Genomic DNA, 22,944 nt, shown 5'->3' on the forward strand with positions numbered 1-22,944 from the left:
GCACCAAGGTGGATTGACGATTGATGCAGACATTGCAATAAATCGATTTAGGTGCTGGATGGAGCTTAAATTTAAGTTAGGAAATTAATATAATAAAATCGGATGGCTTACACTCGGAGAATGTTTGCATCTAATCACTGCACGAGCTCTTTATCACTAACAACTCACACGAACAATAGAGCACAACAATCAATAGACTGCCAATAGACGGTTACATTGCGGGCGTCCGAAGCTGGCACCCAATGATCGTGTTCTGGTTCAAAAAACGCGCGCACAATCGCGATCGTACCCACGGGGGGTGCCTGTTTTTTCAAAGGGCCAACCGGATCGTCAACCAACTCCAAACGTAGCCCGCGAACTACATCCAAGGCGATCGAGCAACGCACTGATTCGATCATCGGCCGTTCCGAGTGCCCGAAGCTCGCGGTTCAAGCACGACGAACACGCCGCGGTTGCCGGTTATGTCGCGAGGATCGGATCGCTTGCTAACTTCACCAACACCAGCGACCGGCTGGCTGTAGGTGTGAGTGTGTCTGTACACGACGCTTCGATCACCAGTCTCCCGAGTGCTGCCCCACAGGCATCCAATCAGTAGCTGGCTCTGATGAGCTCTCGGAGCTGCTCCACCGGTAGAGCGAGACAACCAGCGCTTCGTGCACGATCGAGTGAGCAGCCCCACTCCAGGGCGATCGCGAAGTGGCGCAGAGTTCGGCGAAGAACATTGGCAAGGCCCGTGCGGGACGACTTTTTCCCCATACTCCTCCCATTATTAAACCGGCCGCGGTGGACAATCTGGCCCCAAACCGCGGTTTCGCGTTATCAGCGGCAACCAAATACTAGTCCTGCAGATCTTCTTCCCAAAACACACGGCGTCCAAATATTTCACCATCCGATATTTAATATGGTACATTAGGCTTCTGGCGGTGTTGCAGCTTCCGCTGCCAATCGATCAACCGATCGATCGATCATGCGGTCGAAAAAGTCACGATCACACTCCCGATCGGTGGTTAAGTGCAGCGCCGGTTGCTTCATTTCGTCCGGCGCACGTCCGGTAAGCGGGCTTGTGAAGCTTCAACAATCATTGTTTCGAAACGGTTGCCAATTCGGTCAGCTGAATAAAGGACGTGAATGCTGCAAAGTGTTTGCAAAACTGAAGCGAAATGCTGAAGCGCATGTTCTAACTGTAACCTTCAATCGGTAGTGTCTGCTTAAAATGGCGATTTAAAATGTTGCCGGTTCTCGGTTGTGCTAGCTAAAGCACGATATCTTTGATGTATTCGCCATCCCTTTATTCTAATTAGATTGTTTATATTGTTGTGAAAATTTTAATGTCCTTTACTCTAAAAGAAACAACGTAAAGCACGCAAACAACGCAAGAAATAAGCGATTGTGGGGCAGCGAAATAAAGAAAAGCTCGTCGCGGACAATCGCGAACAAATAAAAAGTATCATTCGCCCCCCTGTTTTTGTCGTGCCATGGGCGTGGTCGCCGCACAATGTCCGCGGATTTGTGTTACGAAGAACGCAAACCGTCATCATCATCAGGTGTAATAAATATTGCACGCTTGGTGAACGGCAGGGGCACACAAGTAGTAATAAAATTATCGGCAACAAGCGAGCCAATGGTCAGCGTGAGATTTTATGGTACTCCCCGATCGCACTCACATACTTTGGTAAAGAGCTGCTCCTTCGAGTTTTTGCAGACTGTTCTGCTTGTAGCTCCTTTATTTTTTGGGCTATGTTTCCTAAATTCAATCAGTTTAACCCTTTACAAAAAATTCCACAGAAGTATGGGTTCAACCGTACCAAACACCAAACGAGGTGTTTTGGTTTTCCAAATCCAATCCGTTCCGGTTCCGGATGTGGTACGCGCTTGAAAGGTGCTTTCGTATGCACAGATGGTAAGTAAATTTCGTTTACCGAACGCACCAATTCCGGGCCGCTCCTGATTTAGTCAACGGTGTCGAACCATCGTGCTTCCGTCGATCGTACGCCTTGGAAGTGGGCAATTAAATTCAGAGCACTAGCGCTGCAACGGTAGATTGGAGTGAAAAAATCAACAAATTATCCAAAAATGTCCTACAACACAATAAACGTGACTGAGGAAGTGAGTCCATGCGTAGAATGGTTAAGTTATGCTCCTTTGCCCCTCGTGTACTTCTCGCCGAAGTGACCACGATGACATCAGCCCAGCTAGCTTGAGAGCAGATGGGCAGCAGAATAAGTAAACGCCCATCGTGTTTCACGGGCAGACGGGTTCCACGACCAAAAAGCGCCATTGTTCAAGAACTGTCTCAGCGCAAACCGCGTTCGGAATGGTAATCAAGTATTATCGGGTTCATTGGATTGCTTTGGCACTTTACGACTCAGAGAGACTGTTTTAAATTTGGAAGAAGAATGAGGAATATTTACTGGCAGTTTGACCCGTCACACTTTGTTACGAATGGAATAGGTAAAATTGAATAATACCAATTCTGTCTCAGAACCTTTATGAACAAAACGCACAATATTGATACTTCATGAGCATTGTAAGGCGTTGTGGTATGCATTCATACGATCTTACAGTTCAGTTTACTAGCAGAGCAATGAATAACGTCTATTTTAAATTCTGACGAACGTTTTACATGAACCGTCAACAGCCGACAGGGCTTGGCTACTGTCAGAGCTGTCAAACGTCTGACACAAACTTAACGAAATTGACGAATGGCAAAATATTAGGCAAAATAATCGCTAATCGCTTTGCTAAATAAATTGCTAAGGAAAGAGGATAAAATGTGTGTAGAGAGTAAAATTCGAAGTTCTATAGTTGTAAAGCTGAAAGTGCTTCGAGTGTTATAACACTCGACTACAGGGTAGTGCGAGTAGTGCGAGGCGCGGAACGGAGCGCACGGAACGCACGCAGCAACAACACAAAACATCCGCGAATCATTTGGCGTTGCTAACACAATTCGCATGTTTCTGCTTCTCTGTCCTCAATTGTTGAATTGTTGTGTGCCCGAAGCAGTGCCGCCAAAAGACGCAACAGAAACGTAGTTTAAGTTTCATCAGTGTACCAGATCGTGTGAGAGATTTTCCTTATTTAAGTTCTGTTTTTATTTCTTGTTTGAGCTATTTCGTACGGCGTACCTTCGCTGGACTGTCGCGTGTGAGTACGAATAGTGTGGACTAATCGTCTTGCCGACCGTGGAAGGGAGTGTGTGAGAGCGTTCATGATGGCGGAAAAATGGGTCGGAAAATCGGTGTCGATCCATTGTCGAAATAATATCGGAATTTTCCAAGGCATCATCAAGCGGGTAACGCCAAGCGAGGTGGCCATCACGAAGGCCGTCCGCAATGGTATTCCGCTGAAGCAGAACAACGTCGAGGTGACGCTCAAATCCAGCGACATCCTCAAATTTGATCTCATAGCGTGCAGCAACGTCCCGAGCATACCGTCGAAAGCGATCGTGGTGGCAAATACTAGCATGACCACGTCGCTCGACGACCAGTTTGACGAACTGAAACTATCCAACAACCAGGGCAAACAGCAACTGAACGGCCTCGTCGGTACATTGAAACAGGCCACGAAATCTCCCGCCATTGCCAAGCTTTCGAATAACAGTGGGACTGCGCAGGTAAGAAGCGAAAATGGCCAAGGATCAAGCAAAAGTAGCAGCACCCCGATCGACATCAGTGGCGGGGCCCGAGTGGTGAAGACGACAACGTCAGCGTCCGTCCCGATGAGCTCCGTTTCCTTCGGTTACCATGGCAACGGGCGACCCGGGGCCATCGAAGGAGGCAGCTTCAACAGTAAGAAGAACGGCACCAATGGTAAGGCGGGCCGCAGTCGAAAGAATCTTGCCAAAGACAGCACGTTTGGCTCGCCGGACGATGATCCGGTTGTGATGGACGAGGAGTTTGATTTTGAGAAAAATCTTGCCCTGTTCGATAAGCAGGCGATCTGGAACGAGATCGATGCGATTCAAACGAAAGCGTCCGAGAGTGCAAAGCGCCAGGCACCAAGCTCGGCCACCAAAACCAAGTATCGGCACGATGAGAATGTGCTAGCCTCGACACCGGCCCAGTACCGGCCGATCGAGATGGTCTGCCCGACGAAGAAGATACTCAGCGAAATGCGGGAGTACGTGACCGACGAAGGGGTCGTGATTCCGACCGTACCGGATCGTGTGCGCACCTGGATCGAGTACAATGCCGAGCGCGACGGTTTGACCCGCGAGCGGCAGAACGACTTTTTAGCACGCGGTGCCACCGAGCTAGCGCTACAGCTGCTGGGCGGTTCGAGGCGTCTCACGCCCAACAACCAGCACCAGTGGCCGAAGATTGTAATTATCATCGATGAGGCGCCGCGTTTTACCAAGTTTGGAGTGGATAAGTTTGCGGCCAGCTTCAATCCGACAGTTCGGACCGCGTACAGCGAGGAGGAACGACTCAGCGACGTTGGCTACACCACGGCCCGGCTGCTCGCCAGCCACGGACTGCAAACGACGGTCTGCTGTTTCAATACCGCCCGGACGGTCCTTTCGGAGGACAATACTGAGCTGAAGCTGTACAAATCGACCGGAAACAAGTACACGGATCATATTGGCGGTAAGTGTGAACCGCATTGGGACCGGTCTTGTTTCGTATACTAACATGTAACTCTTCCACAGAATTATCGGCGTGTGATCTCGTGATTGTGGCCGCCAGCAACCCGAATCCGAGTCTGGCTCTGCGTAAATGGATCACCGATAGTCGGGCGCCGGTGCTGGCCATCGATCCACCCGTCACCGGGATCCAAGGGGTGCCGATCAAATGCTCCATCTTGCCGATCCTGCCAATAAGCGGCATCCAGGACGATGCCTGCGGTCGGCTGTACCTGTGCAACATCGGCATTCCGACCAAGTACTTCAATCAGTCCGAACTTATCTACGCGAGCCCGTTCGATAAGTTCGTCATTCCGATTCACCGACAAAAGGACGATTAAACGGAAACGGCCACTGGCCACTGATCTTCCGGACCTTGCCACTCCATGATATTGATTTTATCTACCAAACACACCAATTCGGCTGGACAGCCTCATCCCGGCACGGACGAATTTTATGTTTTTCTTTTAAATAGTGACAACGAAAACAAACGTTCACAACACACAAACCGTTTCTGAGCCCATCAAAATTCCAGACATTGACCCAATCCCGACGAAATCCCTCTCAGACACGAAACACCAGACCCGGAAAAAGAGAGAAGCGTAAATAAAAAAAGAAGCGAACAAAACGCCTCAAAACAGCACCAAACGATGTGTCTGGGTTTATTCTAATCGTTTAGAATGTCCATCTTTTACATTTCCCGGACCGGTTCCAGGTCAATGAGTTGCAGCAAGGTGTCTAGCGTGTCGTACACGCATCTCAGCAGATGCATCCGGGCCATCATGACCGGAAGCAGTTTCGGTCGATTCTCAGTAATGATACGCGTTTGGCGATAGTATTTGCTGAGGCAAGAAACCAGCCTCGTCGTAAACTCCAACAACCGGTGGGGTCCGAGGTTTTCCAGCTGACCATTGCCGAGCGTGTATCGCAAAATCGCCGGAAGTCCGATGACGTACACGTAGAACAGTTGCCATTCCTCCGGCTCGGTGAGCAACGTGAAATCAACCTCGTCAATCGAAGGCAGTTCCGGGTAGCCGTTGATTTGCTGGAATCTCGCGTACTTGGTGAACAGAGCGGCCAACCGGGCGTAGTTGTACAGTATGAAAGATGCTCCCTTGCTGGACGACTGCAAAGCACTGCCAGCCGTCCCGTGGCGCATATCAATCGTGTTGGAATGTCTCGACTGGAGCACATCAACGATGGCCGCCGAACGTCCCAAGCTAGCGATGGTGGGTTGCAGTTTGTCCACTTGATGCCGACCTAAGCCGTACTTGTGTTGCGCGATCAGCTGCATATCGTTGGAACGGCGAGCGATGTACTGTGCCGCGTCGGGTATATCCGGACCGAGCAGGACCGGGCCGCACAGGATTTCAATTTTCCGCTCTCCGCGGTCGGTTGTACGTTGCATTTTATTTATCCTATGAACTATGTCGATCTGGGTTACGTTGGCCTGCGGCACCAAACGGTCCTGCTTCAGATCCTGCTCTGTTACCAGCTGGTACCGGTTGTGGAGGAAGCAATTCCTGAGAACTTTTCGTAACGCGTTTTCACGAAATTCCCTCATCGAGAGCGGTTCGTGCTCGTTGAGTGGTTCGTTGAGGCAGATTGTTGGTCGTACGGTGGCGTCGGAATGCGCGTGTTCGCCACTTTGGCACCACTTTATGCCCCAGCGATAGGCCGCGGCTCGCTGGAACCAAATTTGAGCCGCGTTGCCGGCGAGCGAAACTCGCTCCACCGGCAGCGGCCACTCGATGCTTTCCCGCAGCAGTCGCTTCACGTTCAGCAGTAACTCGGTGCTTAATCCGTGCTTAATCAGCACGTCCCCCGTGGAGCCGAGGTTTCGATCGAGGAATTTGATAGCAAACCCGGATGGGTAGCCTTCGGAGCGCAAAAAGTCGGTCAGATTTTGCTTTAGAACGAGCAAGACATCCATTTTCACACTGAGGGGCTACATGAAGCGTAACGTAATGTTTTTGACATTACAGATTAATGCCAAACTGCTGCGCCTCTGTCAAAACGTGTGCTGGTCGGCCGAGGCGTAAATCTGAGCATTTCTCACTTTTTGCATACGCTTTGGACAATGTAAGTTCTTATTTGCTGGTATAGCAACAAAATCGGATAAAACAGAAAAAAATATTCATAAATCAATTAATTTCTCTTCTATTTGTATTTTCTCGGACCAAAAACACGAACGTAAACACATTTGACATTTCGTTTTTAAATTTTTGCTGCCACACGAAGCGTATACGATTTCACATTGCAAATTCGATCAATTGTTGTGAAGCATATAAGAAAAAACCGTCACAGTTCGTGTACCTTAAATCTGCAGGAAGGCGAGAAGGCGAAAAGGCGAAAAGCCGCCATTTTCCCGTGGCAAATAAACTGACAGTTTGTTTGCTTACATTTGGCAGTTCGTTGGAGTTGTTCAGCATGGAGGATGTTTCGGTTCGTGTTAACTCGGTTCCAGCTTGCCCTTTTATTCGCAATTAAACGCGGAACTTTGGAGGAAAATCGAAACCATTGAAGGAATGGTCGCCACGAAATCAGTGTACCAAACGGCTTGCGATACCACCAAACTCACCTATTTCGTTGGTCATCCACTCACCTTTGCTAAGGTAATTGGTTGGTGGTAAGCTTGACAACATCAGGTAATAACGACAAATGTTAAAACAAAACCAATAATCGAAAAAAAACAATAATAATTGTGCAGAGAAGAGAGAAGAAATGAACCTTCTCTCATTTCTGCTAACGAGAGAACAGGCTGCTTGGGCTCGGGCCAGGCGCAGAACACATAAAGAAAATTGCTGCACAGCGCCTACAGTTTGCGACAATTTACATATCCACTTCCGGTCGCCACTGGATCGCGTTAAAGCTACGGCCGTACCGCTTGGCACGTGCCTGCGTTGTTGCTAAATTGTTTCGTTTTTTGCGTTTGCGTTGTGCGTGCAAAATCTGTCCTGTGTGATTCATGTAGCTCGTAGAAGGCGTAAAGTTCGTCGCAACTTGCTTGCGTCGCCGTGTCAACCATCCGGAAAGAAGTGCTACCCCCTTGCCACCGGAGAACACGGGGCGTGGAGTAAAAATTGCTGCGTATGTTGCCATGAGTGCAGTGTGTGCAACGAAAGAAGTGCATTCAAGTGTTCTACCTCTCGCGGTAGTGGTGATTGCGGCAGTTACTGTGCGAGAGCGTGAAGAAAATCTGTTTTCTTTCTCTGCGTCATCGTCGTAGCAGGCTAATCATTGCACACTTTAACACTGCCCTCGGAGCGTTTGCGTGTAGAGTATGCTCCCCAGGTAGTCGGAACGGACGGAAGAGCAATAGGGGGCCCCGTGGCCCAATCTGAAACCAGTTCCATCCACCCATGCCGATCCGATGACAAACTCGAGCGGTGTAAGCTAATAAGGCGAACGAAAAAAACCCAGTGCGAAGGGGAAAGGTTCGGAATCGCTTCTTCGCAGAACGCAGTCGCATAGCGGCAGTTCGCCCAAAGCCGCCTCGTCGGGCGATGCGATCGCACATCAGCAGCAGCTCAACCCTCCTGTCGAACGCAACGCCATCGCCGATCGGTTCGCTGATGACACCGCAGCGGCCGCCCCGCCGCAGGGCGCAATCGGTAGGCAACTCCAACTATGGCTCGACCCCAGCGCTAGCTTCCCATACGCCACGAGGATCACTGTTTACGGCCGTAAGTATAGTACTGACCGAAGAAACGGGACGGAGGTTCTGCTTGTAGACTTTTGGTCCAAGGCCAATTTTGCTTTCCAACACCTGGCGGTTACCGGCCGGGAGCAAGCACCGATCACCGAATGTCAACGCATTTCCTTCATCCTGGACAAAGGAATCTCGTCACCCGAGGCGCGTCACAAATACTGTGGGATAAACTTTTCATTTTTCTTTGGCCAAACCTGCGATGTCTACACTCGCAACGGGAATGCTGTGCTGATAAGAAAGAGTCCGGTGATTCGCGGCTCGGCAGAGTGTGTGGCAATGGTCCTTGCGAGGCCAATGCGTTGACAGTCATCCACGAAGCAGATGGGTCACCAATTACACCGCTGTTATCATTGCTGTGTGGCCACTTGGCTCTCAAAAACCGTCTACCGATTGTTAGCTTTATCGTAGTTCTGCTTGCTCTCTTGTTGTGTAATTATTTTTAGCCATCCGCATCAGTGATCGGAGTTTCTTCGGCATCGCTCGGCGTTGCTGTTTGCGGTGATGAGTCTGCGAATAGTCTAGTAGGAAAAAAGTTATCTTCACGGATTCTTTGTGGGAATTGATAATCAGTTCGGGAATGATTAGACCATTAACATAAGGACTTTAATGTGCTAACGCATCTTTTGTGGCTGGTCATACAATATCTCGACGTTCGGATGGCCACAAAATGGCACTTAAAAACACACAGTCAATCACAACCCCCTATATGTTGTTTCAAGAGCAAATGAATTTTGAGATGATCGCGTGTCGATCGTAATTGAATGGTTTTTCCTTTCCTTCATCTGGTACAAGAATTAGTTCGATCACTTGACTATCGCTCGCGATCGCGCACCGGCACTCCATTCAACGGCAGTTCTCGCACTGACCACCGGGCGCATGTACTTTTCAGTCGCAACCACCACGGATTAACACCGCAATCAATATCAGTGTTAAAGAGCTTAAGATATTTAGCCACCACCGAGGGTGGATAGCAGTTTTGGGTACTTTTCGCACACAGTCTTATCGGGTGTGAGGGTCTTAGCACCTAAACGACATCACCGAAAGCGATGGCGGGGATCCGATTGAGCTGGTGTTTGTTTGTAGCGAATAAAACTTCCGGAATCGCTTACCTTCTGGTCACGAGTTTCGACAAATAGTACTTCACACACGGCCGCAATGATGATTTGCGGATTGGGGTTTCACAAATATTCACAATGTTCTAATTACTGGTCGGCTGCACCGATACTATATTGTTTGTTATCTTTTACCTATGCCCGGCCTTCAATGCACGGCACCAGCGCGAACGTGATAGGGAATTTCGCGAGGCCAAAGCACCCCGTTGTACTGCTCTAATGTTTATCTAACAAAAACCCAGCGCACTGGTATTGATGCCGGCGTGATTCGATACGATGCGCGCCGGTCCGAAATCCCGTCCCCTTGGGGCGCTGGTTGGATGATCCTTTCTCCCCCGAACATTCGTTTTTTTCGCGGCGCAAGGGAATCCATCGCCGGGCGAATCTCCTCCTTCACCTTCATTCGGCACTTATCAGCGCTTCATTATCACTGATAAGCTGGCTGGCACGGCTGGCCGTTTTGAGGTTTTTTTTTCGGTTTGTTTTCGTCGTTCATTTTTCCGCGGTGTGATGTACACCGCGAGCGAGCGCGTCGTCGGTTGCCCCCGTCTAACGAAGGAACCTGATTGCACCACCACACCATCAGCAGCATCGCCACCCGTCGTCACCCGTTGACGGAACGCAAATTCTCCATCACCGCACAGTCAGTCGGCAGTCGATAAAATCGAGACGTGGTTGGGTCTTCGAGCATCTGTTGTTTCCCCATTAGGAGGGCCGCGTGTGGTTATAGACAATTTTTGTTTCACTTTCGAACGACGCTAGCCAAAAGATGATACGCCGCGATCTTGAAGGGCAAGGGCGATAATTAGCGTGCGCTAGACGAACGTGGACGCGGCCGAAAAGTTGAAAAAAGTGCTGCGTGTCTGCCGTGAGGGGGATATTGAAATCGTTTCTTCTACGTGTTGTCTAATCGAAGTCGGCTTAGCTGTCGGAAGCTACCACGAAGCGATGACACGAGGACCGGGACCGACGATGGTATGAATGAACAGTTTTGTTCGATTGGTTTCTTCTTTTTGATGTAGCCTTGCATGTGGCTACGATTCTGTCCTAATCCTAGCGGAATGGCACCCACAAGGCATTTGCGACAAAAGTAATGACGTAGATTGACCTCTTTTTTGATAAAAACTTTTTAACGCAATCGTGGTTCATTGGCGGCAGGTTACTTTGATTGAGTGATTTTGCCACTCAACGTCTATAACACGCTCTTCACTTTCGACGATTGGCGCCTACGACGATTTGTTTGCTCTCCCTTTGCAGAACGACGAAGATGTCTGCTACGTGCGAATCAAAGTGCTGTCGGCGAATTCACTCGCCAAAAAGGACATCTTCGGCTACAGCGATCCATACGTCAAGATCGAGCAAAACACCATCACCGGCGATGTTAACGTAGATCAGGTGGTGACCAAAACGAAGCGAAGGGTGAGTACGAAAACGTTGCCACCGTCCGTGTCCCATCTGGTTCAAACCGGTAACGTTTCCCTTCTTTTTTCTCTATGTCACGCCGGAAAAAACAGACGCTAAATCCGATCTGGAACGAAGAGTTTGTGTTTCGAGTCAAACCGAACGAACACAAGCTTGTGCTGCAGGTGTTTGACGAAAATCGCCTCACGCGCGATGGCTTCATGGGACTGGTCGATCTGACGCTGATCAACTTGCCGCGCGAACAAGAGGGCCGAACGATCGCATTCAAAACGTATCCGCTGCGGTCCAAGCGCCAGTCCAGTTTGCGCGGGACCAAAGTGCGCGGCTCGCTCGTCCTGTACCATGCGATCATGCGTGACGATGATCCGATCATTGTGCGAACATTTGGAAGTGGAAGTGCTAGTGCCACCCAAACGACCGGAACGGCCTGGTCCCCGGTGAGCACCGGTGATCGAACGTCGTCGCCTGCAGCGGCCAGCACACCCGTTCTAACGCCGGCGCAGTCTCAATCGCCCGGGCCAAATTCGCATCAGCTGCAACAGCACCACTACCATGAACGGCAACAGCAACCGGAACCACTGCCACCGGGATGGGAGGTGCGACAGGATCCGGTCGGCAGGACGTACTACGTGAACCACATTGCCCGAACCACGCAGTGGGACCGGCCCAGCATTCTGTACGCCCAACCGGGGCTGAACGAAATGGTGGCCGCGTTTCAGCGACGGTTTCATATCAGCAACGATCCGGACAATGGCAACAACAACAGCAGCCTGGTAAGTGGTGTTCTCCTTCCGATGTAGCATCGGGATCAAGTGGCTTAAAAGTTGCATTCTGTTCCGATGTTGACTCTTTTGTGGTAAGAAATCATGTTTGTCACGATCAGCTTTCTAAGGACAGGCGATGCCTTTTGAGGTTCTTTATTTCTTGAGAGTCCTTTAATTTGCGTTATCTAGTAGTTGGTTCTTTGAAACTACGAAGACTATAGTTATTCAAATTGATATATTTGGTCACAAGATGCGGTTCTGCCTAAATCCTAAGAACGACCATCGGTGGTCAAGTGTAAATATTAGTGTGCCATTATATGTGCACCGTAGAACGATACCATTGCCTTCCCTAGCCCATACTCATCGAAAGCGCACTCGCATTTGCTCCTTATTTCACATCCTGCGCCACGCCGGCCGTTCTCCGTAGGCGGACAGTGTCAGTATTACTTCGGAAGTTGGTGGCACTGGCAGTGCAGCTGCGACGGCAGGAGGTTCTCCGCTGCCACCGCTCGCGACGCTCGCTGACCGATCGTTAAACAATTCGATGGTCAGCCTCAGCCCGTCCGTTTCAGGGCGCAACGAAGGCTCCCAGCTATCGCCGTCGGCGTCGAACACATCAATCGCAAGCACCAGCCGCCCGATACGTCCTGCACCACCACCACCTCCTTCGGCACGCTCTAGTCCAACGGGTACACCAACGCCCAGCCCGCGACGTCTGTTAGCGCCATCGGGCGTGGCTACGCCGAACGAGGAAAGTAACGAGAGAACCGCGGAAAACGGTGATCCTCCGGCGAGCAGCGAATCCAATGACGGCAGCACCGTATCCGTTCGTAGCAGCAGCCTCACCCCGGTCAATGGTGACGATGGTGACGATGCGAGTTCGGCCAGCGCACCAGAGGTTGGTCTTTACTTCCTTCCTTCCGTCCTGGCGTTCGGAAGAAAGCCCACGGAAACTAATGTTTTGGCACGAACGCAGCCCATGTTGCTTATGTTGAACGGCCACAAAAACCACAACAGGACTGATGGTCCGATGGTCCGTTGCTTGTGAGAGACTAAACTAGAAAAGCACTCCTCCGCGCATCACTGAACTCGAAAATTAATATGTAAAGTCAAAAGTTTACACTACGGGCCCGGAACAGGGTGTTTCTAGAACTGCCTTATCGAAATTTTCAGCCACAGCTCACAACATCTCTCTATACTAGCGCCTGGCCACTGTTACTTCATCCACTGATTCCTTTCTCTACGTTGCCCTTATCCTGGGGGTGTCCTAGGTGAAGGTCACATCAATTTTCCTATCATTCATTCTTCTATTAACCCCTCGTTGCAAATCTCTAAATCTTTTCTTCGCTTGCTCGCATCTCTAACGGCTTACAATCGCGTTTCGAACCCGCGCCCCACTAACCGAGTACCGAATGTGTGTCGCCTGCCAAGGAGCGTGAATCGTTTGTTGTTTTACTAACATTTTGGTTTTAATGTTCTTTTATTTGGTTTGCATGAATGGAAAAAGGGACGGTTTTGGATGTTGATCCCATTACAAATATTTTAAGATTCCGCGATCACTTGATCATCTTTACCAACATTCCAACCCATTGTCCATTGCAGTCGAATGAAGTCGGGATGTCTTCCCCCCCAAGTGGCCAACCCAACAGCAGTGCTGGAACCGTTCCGGTGCACACATCACGATCGGACTCACCGGCGGTGTCGGGCAGTTCGAGTGCCTCCCCGACAGCCGGAACGGCGTCTTCAACTGCTGCTGCAGCAGCAGCTCCCAGTGCTTCAGGTCTTCCGCCCGGTTGGGCAGTACAGACAGCGGCAAACGGGCGTCTTTTCTTCATTGATCACATCCACAAAACAACATCCTGGGTCGATCCGCGTACTGGCCTCGCAAGCCCCATTCCTAATGCACCCGGCTCAGTTGCCAACGGTGCTGGCGGTTCCGGAACGGCCAACGGAGCACTCAGCAATGGGCAAGATTCGCGCTCAACGGACGATAATCTGGGTCCGCTGCCCGAGGGCTGGGAGGAACGGGTCCACACCGATGGGCGCACGTTCTTCATCGATCACAACACGCGCATCACGCAGTGGGATGATCCACGACTTTCGAACCCGAAAATTGCCGGCCAAGTGGTGCCGTACTCACGCGACTATAAGCAAAAGTATGAATTCTTCAAAAACCAGCTCCACAAGCCGAACAACGTGCCGAACAAGATCGACATCAAGGTGAAGCGGGCCTCGATCCTCGAGGATTCGTATCGGGTGATTAACTCGGTCACGAGGACCGATCTACTGAAGACGAAGCTGTGGGTCGAATTTGAAGGTGAGACCGGTCTCGACTATGGTGGATTGGCACGTGAGTGGTTCTATCTGCTGTCGAAGGAGATGTTCAATCCGTACTATGGACTGTTTGAGTATTCGGCGATGGACAACTATACGCTGCAGATCAATCCGGACAGTGGGCTGTGCAACGAGGAGCATCTCAACTACTTCCGGTAGTGCCATATCGCTCGCCTTTTCTGAACAACGTACTAACACGGTGATGTGTTTTGTTTTGTAGCTTTATTGGCCGAATCGCCGGAATGGCCATCTACCACGGTAAGCTTCTCGATGCGTTCTTCATTCGGCCATTCTACAAAATGATGCTCCAGAAGCCGATCGATCTGAAAGATATGGAGGCGGTCGATACGGAGTACTACAACTCGCTGCTCTACATCAAGGAGAATGATCCGAGCCCGTTGGCCCTAACGTTCAGTCTGAACGACGAGCGGTTGGGCACGATGCACCAGCACGACCTGAAACCGGACGGTGCCGATCTGGAGGTGACCAATGATAACAAGGACGAGTACATTCGGTTGGTGATTGATTGGAAGTTTGAGGCTCGCGTTAAGGATCAGATGCAAGCGTTCCTCGAAGGGGTCAGTTCGCTGGTTCCGCTTAATCTACTTAAAATTTTCGATGAGAACGAACTAGAACTACTGATGTGCGGCATTCAGAGCATCGACGTGAACGACTGGAAGAAGAACACGATGTACAAGGGGGATTACTACGCGAACCATGCGGTCGTGCTGTGGTTCTGGCGGGCGGTGCTTTCGTTCAACAATGAAATGCGAGCCCGGTTGCTGCAGTTTGTAACCGGGACGTCGCGGGTGCCGATGAACGGCTTCAAGGAACTGTACGGCTCGAACGGTCCACAACTGTTTACGATCGAAAAGTGGGGAACAGTCAACAACTTTCCACGGGCTCACACATGGTAAGTAAAGCAGAGGAAGAAGGGTGCCGTTCTGTTACCTATACTAAAGGTTTGCGTTTGTGTTTGTGTTCTCTCCCGTAGCTTTAATCGACTAGATCTGCCGCCGTATGAAAATTACGCCCAACTGAAGCAGAAACTGATCAGCGCAATCGAAGGCAGTCAAGGATTTGCGGGCGTAGATTAGTCTGTTGCCCTGCGGCAATAACGGCACCAGAATGGGCCCGACGCGATCGCCGAGTTGAGTTTACTTTCGATATGAAACGAGAGAACATTCCGATGAAGAGAGGAAAAAAAGAGGATGAAATGAACTTAGCAATCAGTCAAAAAAGAATCAGTTCTGGGTGGTTATTATGTGATTTGATAATAGTACGCGCATTTGGTGGCATTGTGTTTGGAATATTATTCGAGGGCTATTATTGCTGCTTCAAGCGCGAGCAAAAGAGATAAAATGAATCATTTCGATCTCTCGAAACTGGAAAAAGTTTATTTTAAATGAGTAATCGTTCAAGGAACGTTCACCAAAAATATACGCTGAATGGCAACGAGATTCACTATTTGCACGAAAATGGCGCCAAAAAATGGGTAGATCGGTTGTTGCTGTCCTGAAATGACGACTGCAGACATTATGCCCATGAGAGAAAGATGTTTAAAAAGAAACATCGATAACGTAGAGATTGTTACAGAACTTGTACTTCAGTGCCTTCCGGTGGTTTTCAATTTAGGTTTTTTTTCTATTCATACATATTACGTTTAATCTGTTGCTCAATTTACAATCGATTTTGCATACCTTACTATTTGTAACTTTTTCTTGTTTGAACTGATATTCAAAATTTCGTTTCAATATGTTTGTTTTTCGCTCTTTTCATTTAATATTCGTTAATCTTAAGTATCAAGGAAAGAAGCAAGGAAATGTGAACGCCGCAAGCACACTTACACGTTACTCGCAAGCGCGTGCATTACACCAAAAATGTGAAAATTCATTCAGTGCAACAGTGCGAATAACGGATGCACTTTGATTTACCCACCAAAAACATACACACACACACTGGACAATATAAAAAAGGCGCCAGCATATAACCATGAAATTCCGGGCGCTCGTATAGCGTCGCTGAATTCACGTTGTGCAGCCATTCGGTGGGAATCGCGTGTTAGGCATGGATTTAAAAGAGAACAGATAGAATTGAAAAAATATTTTTATACTTATAGCAAAAAATATAGTTTCACAATCATGTAGAGATTAATGCAGCATTTCCTTGATGAAAGCGTTAACGGGGCAAATGAGGGTGGAATCAATTGAGCGACGATAAAGATCATGCTTTAGGGCTAGGGTAGTGGACAGGCGAGCAGTCTACCTATGGTCACTCTCGAGCCACACTCTGTACTGAACTATCGCTACGTTAAAGGGCAGAGGTCTCAAACACGCGGCCCGCGAAGCTGTTTTGTGCGGCCACGTCCACGGAGTATATAATTACATTATACCAGTCAGAATAGTCAGCAATAAATCACAAGAAAATGGTCTTGTCGGTTTAGCGGACGGCACAGAAGTGACCGATACGATTTATTTCAAATCAAAACCAAATCAAAGTGCGTAAAATTTAATGAAAAAACATTTTCTTTATGTGGTGCGGCCCGCTGACTAGCTGTTACTTTCCACTGCGGCCCACATGTTAGTATGAGTTTGAGACCTCTGTTATAGGGTGATATTGTGTATTCATAGCTTTAGGGACAAACCAGACGAAAAAGTTACGTAAAATTTATTCCTTCAGGTGGTACATATTTTTCGTTTTGCAATCGATCGAATAATGCAGCGCGATGCTGGAAACCGAATGAACCGGTTTATTTCTGCCTACGAGCTACAATCAGTAGGGATAGACAGCGCACAATCGAAGTATGATTAGAATGGTAAATGATTGGAAAAGTGATGCTGTTTTGTATTATTTGGTTTTACAATAATAAGTAATCAACGGAAGTTGCTGGAGATATAGCAAAAATAATAGATTTTTATTTTCTTCTTTCGCGGGTGGATAATTAATTTTCATTAAATGATGTACATGATGTCAACTTTCTGCACGGCGTGTTTGCGTCTGTTTTGGAGCGTTAACTTAATTGTTATAAACATTCAAATTCTCCATCATGCGTAACAACCATCAACCATCGCCTACTATAACGGCCATCACTGTTGCGTTCGATTGCCGGCATGGCAACTGTCAGATTCTTTCTGAATCAACGTCAAACGCTTCGCGGATCTTGCCGAAAGCTACTCAATAGTTTAACAATTTTTGTTTCTTTAAAATATATCAGACAAGATGCAAGCGTGCAGCGTGTTTCTCCTGTGTTTGGGCGGATTTGTCCTTTTACAGCTCGCCAGTGGTGAAGGAAAGCTGAAGATAGGTGTCAAAAAGCGTGTGGAAAATTGCTCCGTGCGCACAAAGAAGGGCGATCTGGTGCACATGCACTACACGGTAAAGCGCATTAAATGCAACATGGGAACATCACTTGAATAACATCTGGGATGCCTTACCGTTTGCAGGGAACACTGGAGGATGGAACCGAGTTCGACAGCAGCGTTTCGCGGGGTGATCCGCTTACATTCACGCTTGGCATGGGCCAGGTGATCAAAGGTTGGGATCAAGGACTGCTGAACATGTGTGAGGGCGAAAAGCGGAAGCTTGTTATACCGCCGGAACTGGGCTACGGAGAGCGGGGAGCCGGCGAAAAGATTCCACCAAACTCGGTGCTGATCTTCGAGGTGGAGCTCGTGAAAATCGAACGCAAAACCGAACTGTGAATGTGGCCAGCGTTTTAACCACTGATGCGACTCCAACGGGGAAGCCAACAATAAACATTTCGATTTCTTTCCCTTCCACAATACACGTATTCCAGTCATCGTTTGTTGGGTTGGAAAGCATTTTACTCGATTTTAAAAGGATTCGCAAAGATGGCAGTAAATATACAGCAGCAGAGGGATGTTGTGTCGATTTCGAATGATTATTATTAGTATTATCGATATTGCTAGTGAATGGACGGGCTAATACTTTTTGATTGCCTTTCTTATTAGAGCAAGCCGCTGTTTGTGGGCCTCGGTCACGGTGGCTCGCTTGTAGGGTCTCAGCTCGTCCGTACCGAATCCAGGGATCCACATGTTCCAGTTGCGCTCTGCAAACGTTGAGACAAGAGAGAAGAGAAATGAAAAGATTCAATCATTGTCTATCGAAGGCTAAGAAGTATCTCTTGCCAGCCGTACCTAAATGCAACTGTACATCACGCACTTCCACCTTCGGCACTTTTCGATGTTTCGCCAGCAGACACGCCGCGTTGACCGTGTTCTCGACAAAGTCGTCCGCAATCTGCAACAGCAGTTCTTCCACCTCTTCGTCCAGCTGCTCCGTTGGGTCAATCTCACGCACCAGCTCCTGGAGGCGCGGTTTTGTAAGCAGCTGGGTGGCACCATCACTTGAACCAGCACCGGAAGAAGTTCCGCTGGCAGCGTTACCGGAACTTGCTTTTGTATTCGATGAGTTTGTCGTTATCGATGGGTTCGTAGTGCCTGCTGTGCCCAATGTGGCATTGTTTTGCGAAGGTGATGCCATACCGCTGCTGCTGGTTGCCTGCTGCCCTGGTTGCTGTTGATAAGCGATATGATTGCTCGTTACGGAATTTGGTAAAAGAAACTGTGACCAGCCACGCAAGAAGGCGAACTAAACACAAGGTGGTGTTGCTCGCGAGCATAAGGAAGATATGCGCGTGGAAAAATCAGAACCGCGGAACGCGGAAAGCAGAAGGTACACCAATCAGAGTAGTGTCGCGTTCCGACGGTTCTGTGCGAGTGGCTGACAAGCCCAATAATACCTTCTTCGCGGATTTTTACACTCAGCAGGTCTGTTGCACCAGGAATTACCTCGTAATGATAAAATGAAGGTAAATCACACCGGAATCCCGAATCACGGAGCTTCCCCGTCGAAAAATGCCGTCCGTACGCGGATGAAGCTCTGTTGTTTGTTTTGACTGCAAGCCACCGTTTTGACAGCAGCAGCAGCGACTGTCATTTGGCCCAGCCCACGAAACCGAATAATCGAATGGAACGCGATTTCGTGATTGAACCGCATTTGGCAATTTCTAAATGCTATCACTAAATATCTTGATCTCTCCTCCGTCGTCGAACCTGTCCTCGACGCAATTCAGTGAATGTGCCTCTAGCAATTTCCCACGCGTTTAGCACACGCGTGTAGTGGTGTCGCGCTGATCATGTTTCGTCTACACGCGTTTTCGCGAACCTTCGCGCCTCGGAAAGTGTGCGTGCCACACGCTCCCGCGAAGCGAATTAACGTCGACGTCAGGCCAAATATCAATCGCGAGGAAGATCGCAACCAACCGTGCTCTTATCATTTCTGTCAACAGCGCAGCAGGTGGCTTGACGTAATCAGAGGTCGATTGGAGCGGATTCTGGCTTTGCTTGTAAAATACATATTCATTGTGGTTTAAATCATGTCGTTTGTACGCTCACTGCGTAGTGTTCTCGCCAAACGAACGTCTTTCCCGCGATCGATAAAGGTAAGTTGCTATGGCGCGAACCAGTTCTGCGCAGCAATACCTCAATCGCTCCACCCTTTCACAGCACCTTTCAAGCAATGCCGCGCAACAACAGCAATCCGCAAGAGCATCGTCGGGCGCTCGGTTTCCCGGTGCCGACCAGGCCACTTTCGTGACGGCTCCAAAGTTGTCCCTCCCGGAGAGCATGGAACCGATCCCTATTTATCGCGTGATGAACAACGAGGGTGTGATTGACGACCCGTCCCAAGATCCCAACCTCGATCAGGCGACGGTGCGCAAAATGTTCCGCGATATGGTGCTCCTGAACACGATGGATAAAATCCTGTACGAGTCCCAGCGTCAGGGTCGCATTTCGTTCTACATGACAAACTTCGGTGAAGAAGCGAGCCACATCGGCAGTGCGGCCGCCCTCAGCCCGGAGGACTGGGTGTACGGACAGTACCGTGAGGCGGGCGTGCTGGTGTGGCGTGGTTTCACGATTTCCGACTTTATCAATCAGTGCTACGGCAATGCGGAAGATGAGGGCAAGGGACGCCAGATGCCGGTGCACTACGGTTCGCGGAAGCTTAACTTTGTAACTATTTCCTCGCCACTGGGAACCCAAATTCCGCAGGCGGCCGGTGCAGCATACGCGTTCAAGTTGCAGCCCAATAATAAGCGGTGCGTGGTGACATACTTTGGCGAAGGTGCCGCGTCCGAAGGTGACACTCACGCGGCGTTCAACTTTGCGGCTACTCTGGACTGTCCGGTGATGTTCTTTTGCCGTAACAATGGATTCGCCATCTCGACACCGTCCACGGAGCAATACCGGGGAGATGGAATTGCGGGCCGTGCAAGCGGCTACGGTATGGCGGCGTTGCGGTTCGACGGTACGGACGTGTTTGCAACGTACAACGCAACGAAGCTGGCCCGCGAGTACGTGCTGCGGGAGAACAAGCCCATCGTACTGGAGGCTATGGCTTACCGCATTTCACATCACTCGACTTCGGACGACAGCACGGCGTACCGGCCTGCAGAAGACCTAGAGGTGTGGAACACGGTCGAGCATCCGATCAGCAAGCTGAAGCATTACATGATTCGCCGTGGGTGGTTCAACGAAGCGGAGGAGAATGAATATGTCAAGGCGACCCGGAAACAGGTGTTGTCACAGATAAACCAATCGGAACGCATTCCAAAACCGGATTGGCGCGAACTGTTCCAGGACGTGTATCAAGAGATGCCGTTACACCTGAAGGAACAAATGCGAGAAATGGAGGAGCACGTGGCGAAACACAAAGATCACTATCCACTCAAGGATCATAAGCAGTAGACGGGCGCCGCCGGTCATCATTGTTTTCGTGGGGGCTTCCATTACAATGAACCTCGTTCACTCAAGTGCATTTATTAGGTGTGTAATCCGTATTGGAAATCGTTCAACCCTTTCAGGGCGACGAATCATTGGAATTCTCGTTTACCGTTTGTGCCTTCCTCTTTGCTACAAGTGAATAAATTAATTGTCGATTAAACTCACTGGCTGCGACCCATTTCAACGACGAATGGAGAAATCTTTGAATGTGTAACTAGTAATCTCCTTCGGTACATTGAACACTGTTTTATCGATGCGGCTTGAAGGGCTTCCTTTCGTTTGGAGCCAATGTTTCCTACGGTACACGGTGAAAGAGTGTGCCATGATGAGTTAGCGAACCACAAAACTAAGCCACGTCCTAGCGACGGTTGCTAACGACGCTACTCACATTTCGTTGAATGGTTTTTCTTCGCCTTCGAGCTGGCCCTTAACGGTGCCGTCGGCGGTGTTCATGCACCAACCTCGCAATCCCAGACTGGATGCCTTTTTCTGGGTGTACTGCAATAGGTAAGAGTACAGTAAAGAACTGCCAGGGCGCTATCCTTAAGGTCTATTTATATTGCCTACCTTACGAAAGAACACACCTAGAAGAACGAAAGCGAAACTAGGATCAACGAGTCACTGAACGGTTCTATGCAAACCCAAACTTACCTTGCACAATACCGAACACCTCGAAATCACAGGCCAACAATTTTATCGTCGTCATCCTTGGTTGCGTGATCCTTGGATGCTTGGATCCTTCTGTCAACGAAGGACGAACGGTTTCCTTTGCTTCGGTGGAACAGAATGCTCCCCAGCCACTTTCTGCCACCAGCCCGGTTACGATGATTGCGGCGCAAGAAATTAAAATAAACATTCGATCTGCTGCCATCGTTGGCATAGCGTTGTTTGTTGTTGTTGCTGTTAGTGTGGGTCAGTTCGCGACGTCAGTGGCTTCTGAAAACTGCATTCCTGTGCCAGTTTTTCGGTAAGCTTTGCCTACCGATGCATTAATTCCCGGTTGTCTTTAGTTTGCATTCGAAACATTCTGTAACTCCAGATACGGTGGTTCCTTTTTTTGTAAACAACTTCAGCCAGCCGTGGTGAAAAAGGATCGACTGTCAAACGCGTTGGAGGGCTTGGCAGAATGGTGGTGAAAACGCAAAACCAAAACACACGACCTTTCTGCCGACCGAATCCACGCGTGTACACTTTTGGCATGGACGGAATTTTTCAGAGAAAAGTGTGAAAAACGCAGCTGGCTTGTGTCATCTTGGCCTTTGCGCGACACTGGCTCCATTGAGGTCAAACCAGTGCGGAAAGACCTGTGGGCAATTCGAGACGGAACGAACGAAAGCAAGATCATCTGTCAACGTGAGCCCGTGGAAAACCGCAGCAATCGGGACCCGCCAACGACGACGGCCGAAACCAGCACCAACAACAATAACAGGGCGTGAAGCAAGATCGCCGGAAGGACAGGAGAGACGTAACGCACCGAAAAGTGAAACGGTAATCCCCTTGAAAAGAGAAAGTATTTCGTAGCAGCTCCGTGCGGGACAGTGTGTCTCGTGGGCCCCGCGGGCCTCGTGTGTGTGTGTCTTCGATTACGGCGTAATCGTGTGGCAAAGGAAAGAATCCGTGCCCAACTGTCCCGAAATCGCAGCGGTCCGTTCATCTTCGGTTGCCATTTCGCAGTGCGTACAAGCGAAACCGAGTGTTTGTGTTTTTTTCTGCAACTCATCCTTTCGACGCTAGGCAGTCAAGGAACAAGGCCTCGCCTCCTCCGTGACCTCGGCTCCACTTTCTTTGTGTGATCGTCGTTTTTCTTTCCGGGAACCGAGAAAACCAAAAATGACCCACCATTTAGCGTTGCGATGAACGGGTTGCTGTGATCGAAAAGGCTGCAATCGCAACGATAAGGCTGCCTGTGTCGAAAGCAAATCCGTAGCAACGCAGTAGAAGTCGCCCGAAAACATTGCAGCGCACCAGCGCCAGGCAACCTTGGTGTGTGGAGCGCGCGTGTACGTGCGTGGCTGTGTGTAGGCTCGGTTGGTTGGCATTTTTCATTTCTTCATCACTGTTTTTTGTTTTGTTCGTTGCTGCCCCTGCAAAGAGGAGGCCTGTCGTCGGAAAAATTGAAAAGAAAAGTGGCGCGACACCCAATTCTGTGACAGCCGCCGTACGACCCGCG

The 22,944-nt window shown here is 49.5% G+C and overlaps 7 protein-coding genes across 8 annotated transcripts; 4 read left to right on the top strand and 3 right to left on the bottom strand.

The window, feature by feature from the left end:
- Positions 1 to 2,757: 2,757 nt before the first annotated feature.
- Positions 2,758 to 5,211, top strand: LOC131209748 (enhancer of mRNA-decapping protein 3). Its single transcript, XM_058202883.1, has 2 exons — positions 2,758 to 4,586; positions 4,649 to 5,211. Exons 1-2 carry the CDS (start codon positions 3,209 to 3,211, stop codon positions 4,960 to 4,962), a joined length of 1,692 nt encoding a protein of 563 aa, XP_058058866.1. The 5' UTR covers positions 2,758 to 3,208; the 3' UTR covers positions 4,963 to 5,211.
- A 72-nt stretch (positions 5,212 to 5,283) lies between these two features.
- LOC131207049 (DALR anticodon-binding domain-containing protein 3) lies at positions 5,284 to 6,554 on the bottom strand. Its single transcript, XM_058199658.1, has one exon. The coding sequence runs from the start codon at positions 6,552 to 6,554 to the stop codon at positions 5,313 to 5,315; it is 1,242 nt and encodes a 413-aa protein (XP_058055641.1). The 3' UTR covers positions 5,284 to 5,312.
- Positions 6,555 to 7,793: 1,239 nt separating this feature from the next.
- LOC131207050 (E3 ubiquitin-protein ligase Nedd-4-like) lies at positions 7,794 to 16,638 on the top strand. Its single transcript, XM_058199659.1, has 6 exons — positions 7,794 to 8,307; positions 10,703 to 10,864; positions 10,960 to 11,640; positions 13,234 to 14,120; positions 14,186 to 14,878; positions 14,960 to 16,638. The coding sequence occupies exons 1-6, from the start codon at positions 8,128 to 8,130 to the stop codon at positions 15,060 to 15,062; spliced, it is 2,706 nt and encodes a 901-aa protein (XP_058055642.1). The 5' UTR covers positions 7,794 to 8,127; the 3' UTR covers positions 15,063 to 16,638.
- Positions 16,639 to 17,088: 450 nt separating this feature from the next.
- On the top strand, positions 17,089 to 17,849 carry LOC131207522 (peptidyl-prolyl cis-trans isomerase FKBP2). The gene is made up of 2 exons (XM_058200140.1): positions 17,089 to 17,340; positions 17,409 to 17,849. The coding sequence occupies exons 1-2, from the start codon at positions 17,185 to 17,187 to the stop codon at positions 17,664 to 17,666; spliced, it is 414 nt and encodes a 137-aa protein (XP_058056123.1). The 5' UTR covers positions 17,089 to 17,184; the 3' UTR covers positions 17,667 to 17,849.
- LOC131207520 (transcription initiation factor TFIID subunit 12) lies at positions 17,846 to 19,093 on the bottom strand. Of its 2 annotated transcripts, none has more exons than XM_058200136.1 (3): positions 18,777 to 19,093; positions 18,123 to 18,501; positions 17,846 to 18,034 (listed from the first exon to the last, which is right to left on the bottom strand). In XM_058200136.1, exons 2-3 carry the CDS (start codon positions 18,466 to 18,468, stop codon positions 17,907 to 17,909), a joined length of 474 nt encoding a protein of 157 aa, XP_058056119.1. In that variant the 5' UTR covers positions 18,469 to 18,501; positions 18,777 to 19,093; the 3' UTR covers positions 17,846 to 17,906. The 2 variants fall into 2 exon arrangements, with proteins under 2 accessions (XP_058056119.1, XP_058056121.1); XM_058200138.1 differs by having other exon boundaries at positions 18,728 to 19,093.
- Positions 19,094 to 19,239: 146 nt separating this feature from the next.
- LOC131212785 (2-oxoisovalerate dehydrogenase subunit alpha, mitochondrial) lies at positions 19,240 to 20,932 on the top strand. Its single transcript, XM_058206801.1, has 2 exons — positions 19,240 to 19,429; positions 19,494 to 20,932. The coding sequence occupies exons 1-2, from the start codon at positions 19,364 to 19,366 to the stop codon at positions 20,736 to 20,738; spliced, it is 1,311 nt and encodes a 436-aa protein (XP_058062784.1). The 5' UTR covers positions 19,240 to 19,363; the 3' UTR covers positions 20,739 to 20,932.
- LOC131212786 (acylphosphatase-2-like) lies at positions 20,781 to 21,808 on the bottom strand. The gene is made up of 4 exons (XM_058206802.1): positions 21,426 to 21,808; positions 21,342 to 21,358; positions 21,163 to 21,272; positions 20,781 to 21,069 (listed from the first exon to the last, which is right to left on the bottom strand). The coding sequence occupies exons 1-4, from the start codon at positions 21,652 to 21,654 to the stop codon at positions 20,955 to 20,957; spliced, it is 471 nt and encodes a 156-aa protein (XP_058062785.1). The 5' UTR covers positions 21,655 to 21,808; the 3' UTR covers positions 20,781 to 20,954.
- Between the last annotated feature and the right edge of the window lie 1,136 nt (positions 21,809 to 22,944).

Source organism: Anopheles bellator, chromosome 2 (genome assembly GCF_943735745.2).
Source record: "Anopheles bellator chromosome 2, idAnoBellAS_SP24_06.2, whole genome shotgun sequence".
Lineage (NCBI taxonomy): Eukaryota > Metazoa > Arthropoda > Insecta > Diptera > Culicidae > Anopheles > Anopheles bellator.

Bases quoted from the DNA above. Each gene is read 5' to 3' on its own strand.
- LOC131212786 (XM_058206802.1), bottom strand. From the start codon at position 21,654: ATGCCAACGATGGCAGCAGATCGAATGTTTATTTTAATTTCTTGCGCC. The intron at 21,070-21,162 runs GTGAGTAGCGTC...CGTGTACCGTAG, and splicing joins GAAAAACCATTCAACGAAAT to GAAACATTGGCTCCAAACGA.
- LOC131207522 (XM_058200140.1), top strand. From the start codon at position 17,185: ATGCAAGCGTGCAGCGTGTTTCTCCTGTGTTTGGGCGGATTTGTCCTT. The intron at 17,341-17,408 runs GTAAAGCGCATT...TACCGTTTGCAG, and splicing joins TGGTGCACATGCACTACACG to GGAACACTGGAGGATGGAAC.
- LOC131207050 (XM_058199659.1), top strand. From the start codon at position 8,128: ATGCGATCGCACATCAGCAGCAGCTCAACCCTCCTGTCGAACGCAACG. The intron at 11,641-13,233 runs GTAAGTGGTGTT...TGTCCATTGCAG, and splicing joins GCAACAACAACAGCAGCCTG to TCGAATGAAGTCGGGATGTC. The intron at 14,121-14,185 runs GTAGTGCCATAT...TTTGTTTTGTAG, and splicing joins GAGCATCTCAACTACTTCCG to CTTTATTGGCCGAATCGCCG.
- LOC131212785 (XM_058206801.1), top strand. From the start codon at position 19,364: ATGTCGTTTGTACGCTCACTGCGTAGTGTTCTCGCCAAACGAACGTCT. The intron at 19,430-19,493 runs GTAAGTTGCTAT...ACCCTTTCACAG, and splicing joins CTTTCCCGCGATCGATAAAG to CACCTTTCAAGCAATGCCGC.
- LOC131207049 (XM_058199658.1), bottom strand. From the start codon at position 6,554: ATGGATGTCTTGCTCGTTCTAAAGCAAAATCTGACCGACTTTTTGCGC.
- LOC131209748 (XM_058202883.1), top strand. From the start codon at position 3,209: ATGATGGCGGAAAAATGGGTCGGAAAATCGGTGTCGATCCATTGTCGA. The intron at 4,587-4,648 runs GTAAGTGTGAAC...ACTCTTCCACAG, and splicing joins GTACACGGATCATATTGGCG to AATTATCGGCGTGTGATCTC.
- LOC131207520 (XM_058200136.1), bottom strand. From the start codon at position 18,468: ATGGCATCACCTTCGCAAAACAATGCCACATTGGGCACAGCAGGCACT. The intron at 18,035-18,122 runs GTACGGCTGGCA...CAACGTTTGCAG, and splicing joins TGATGTACAGTTGCATTTAG to AGCGCAACTGGAACATGTGG.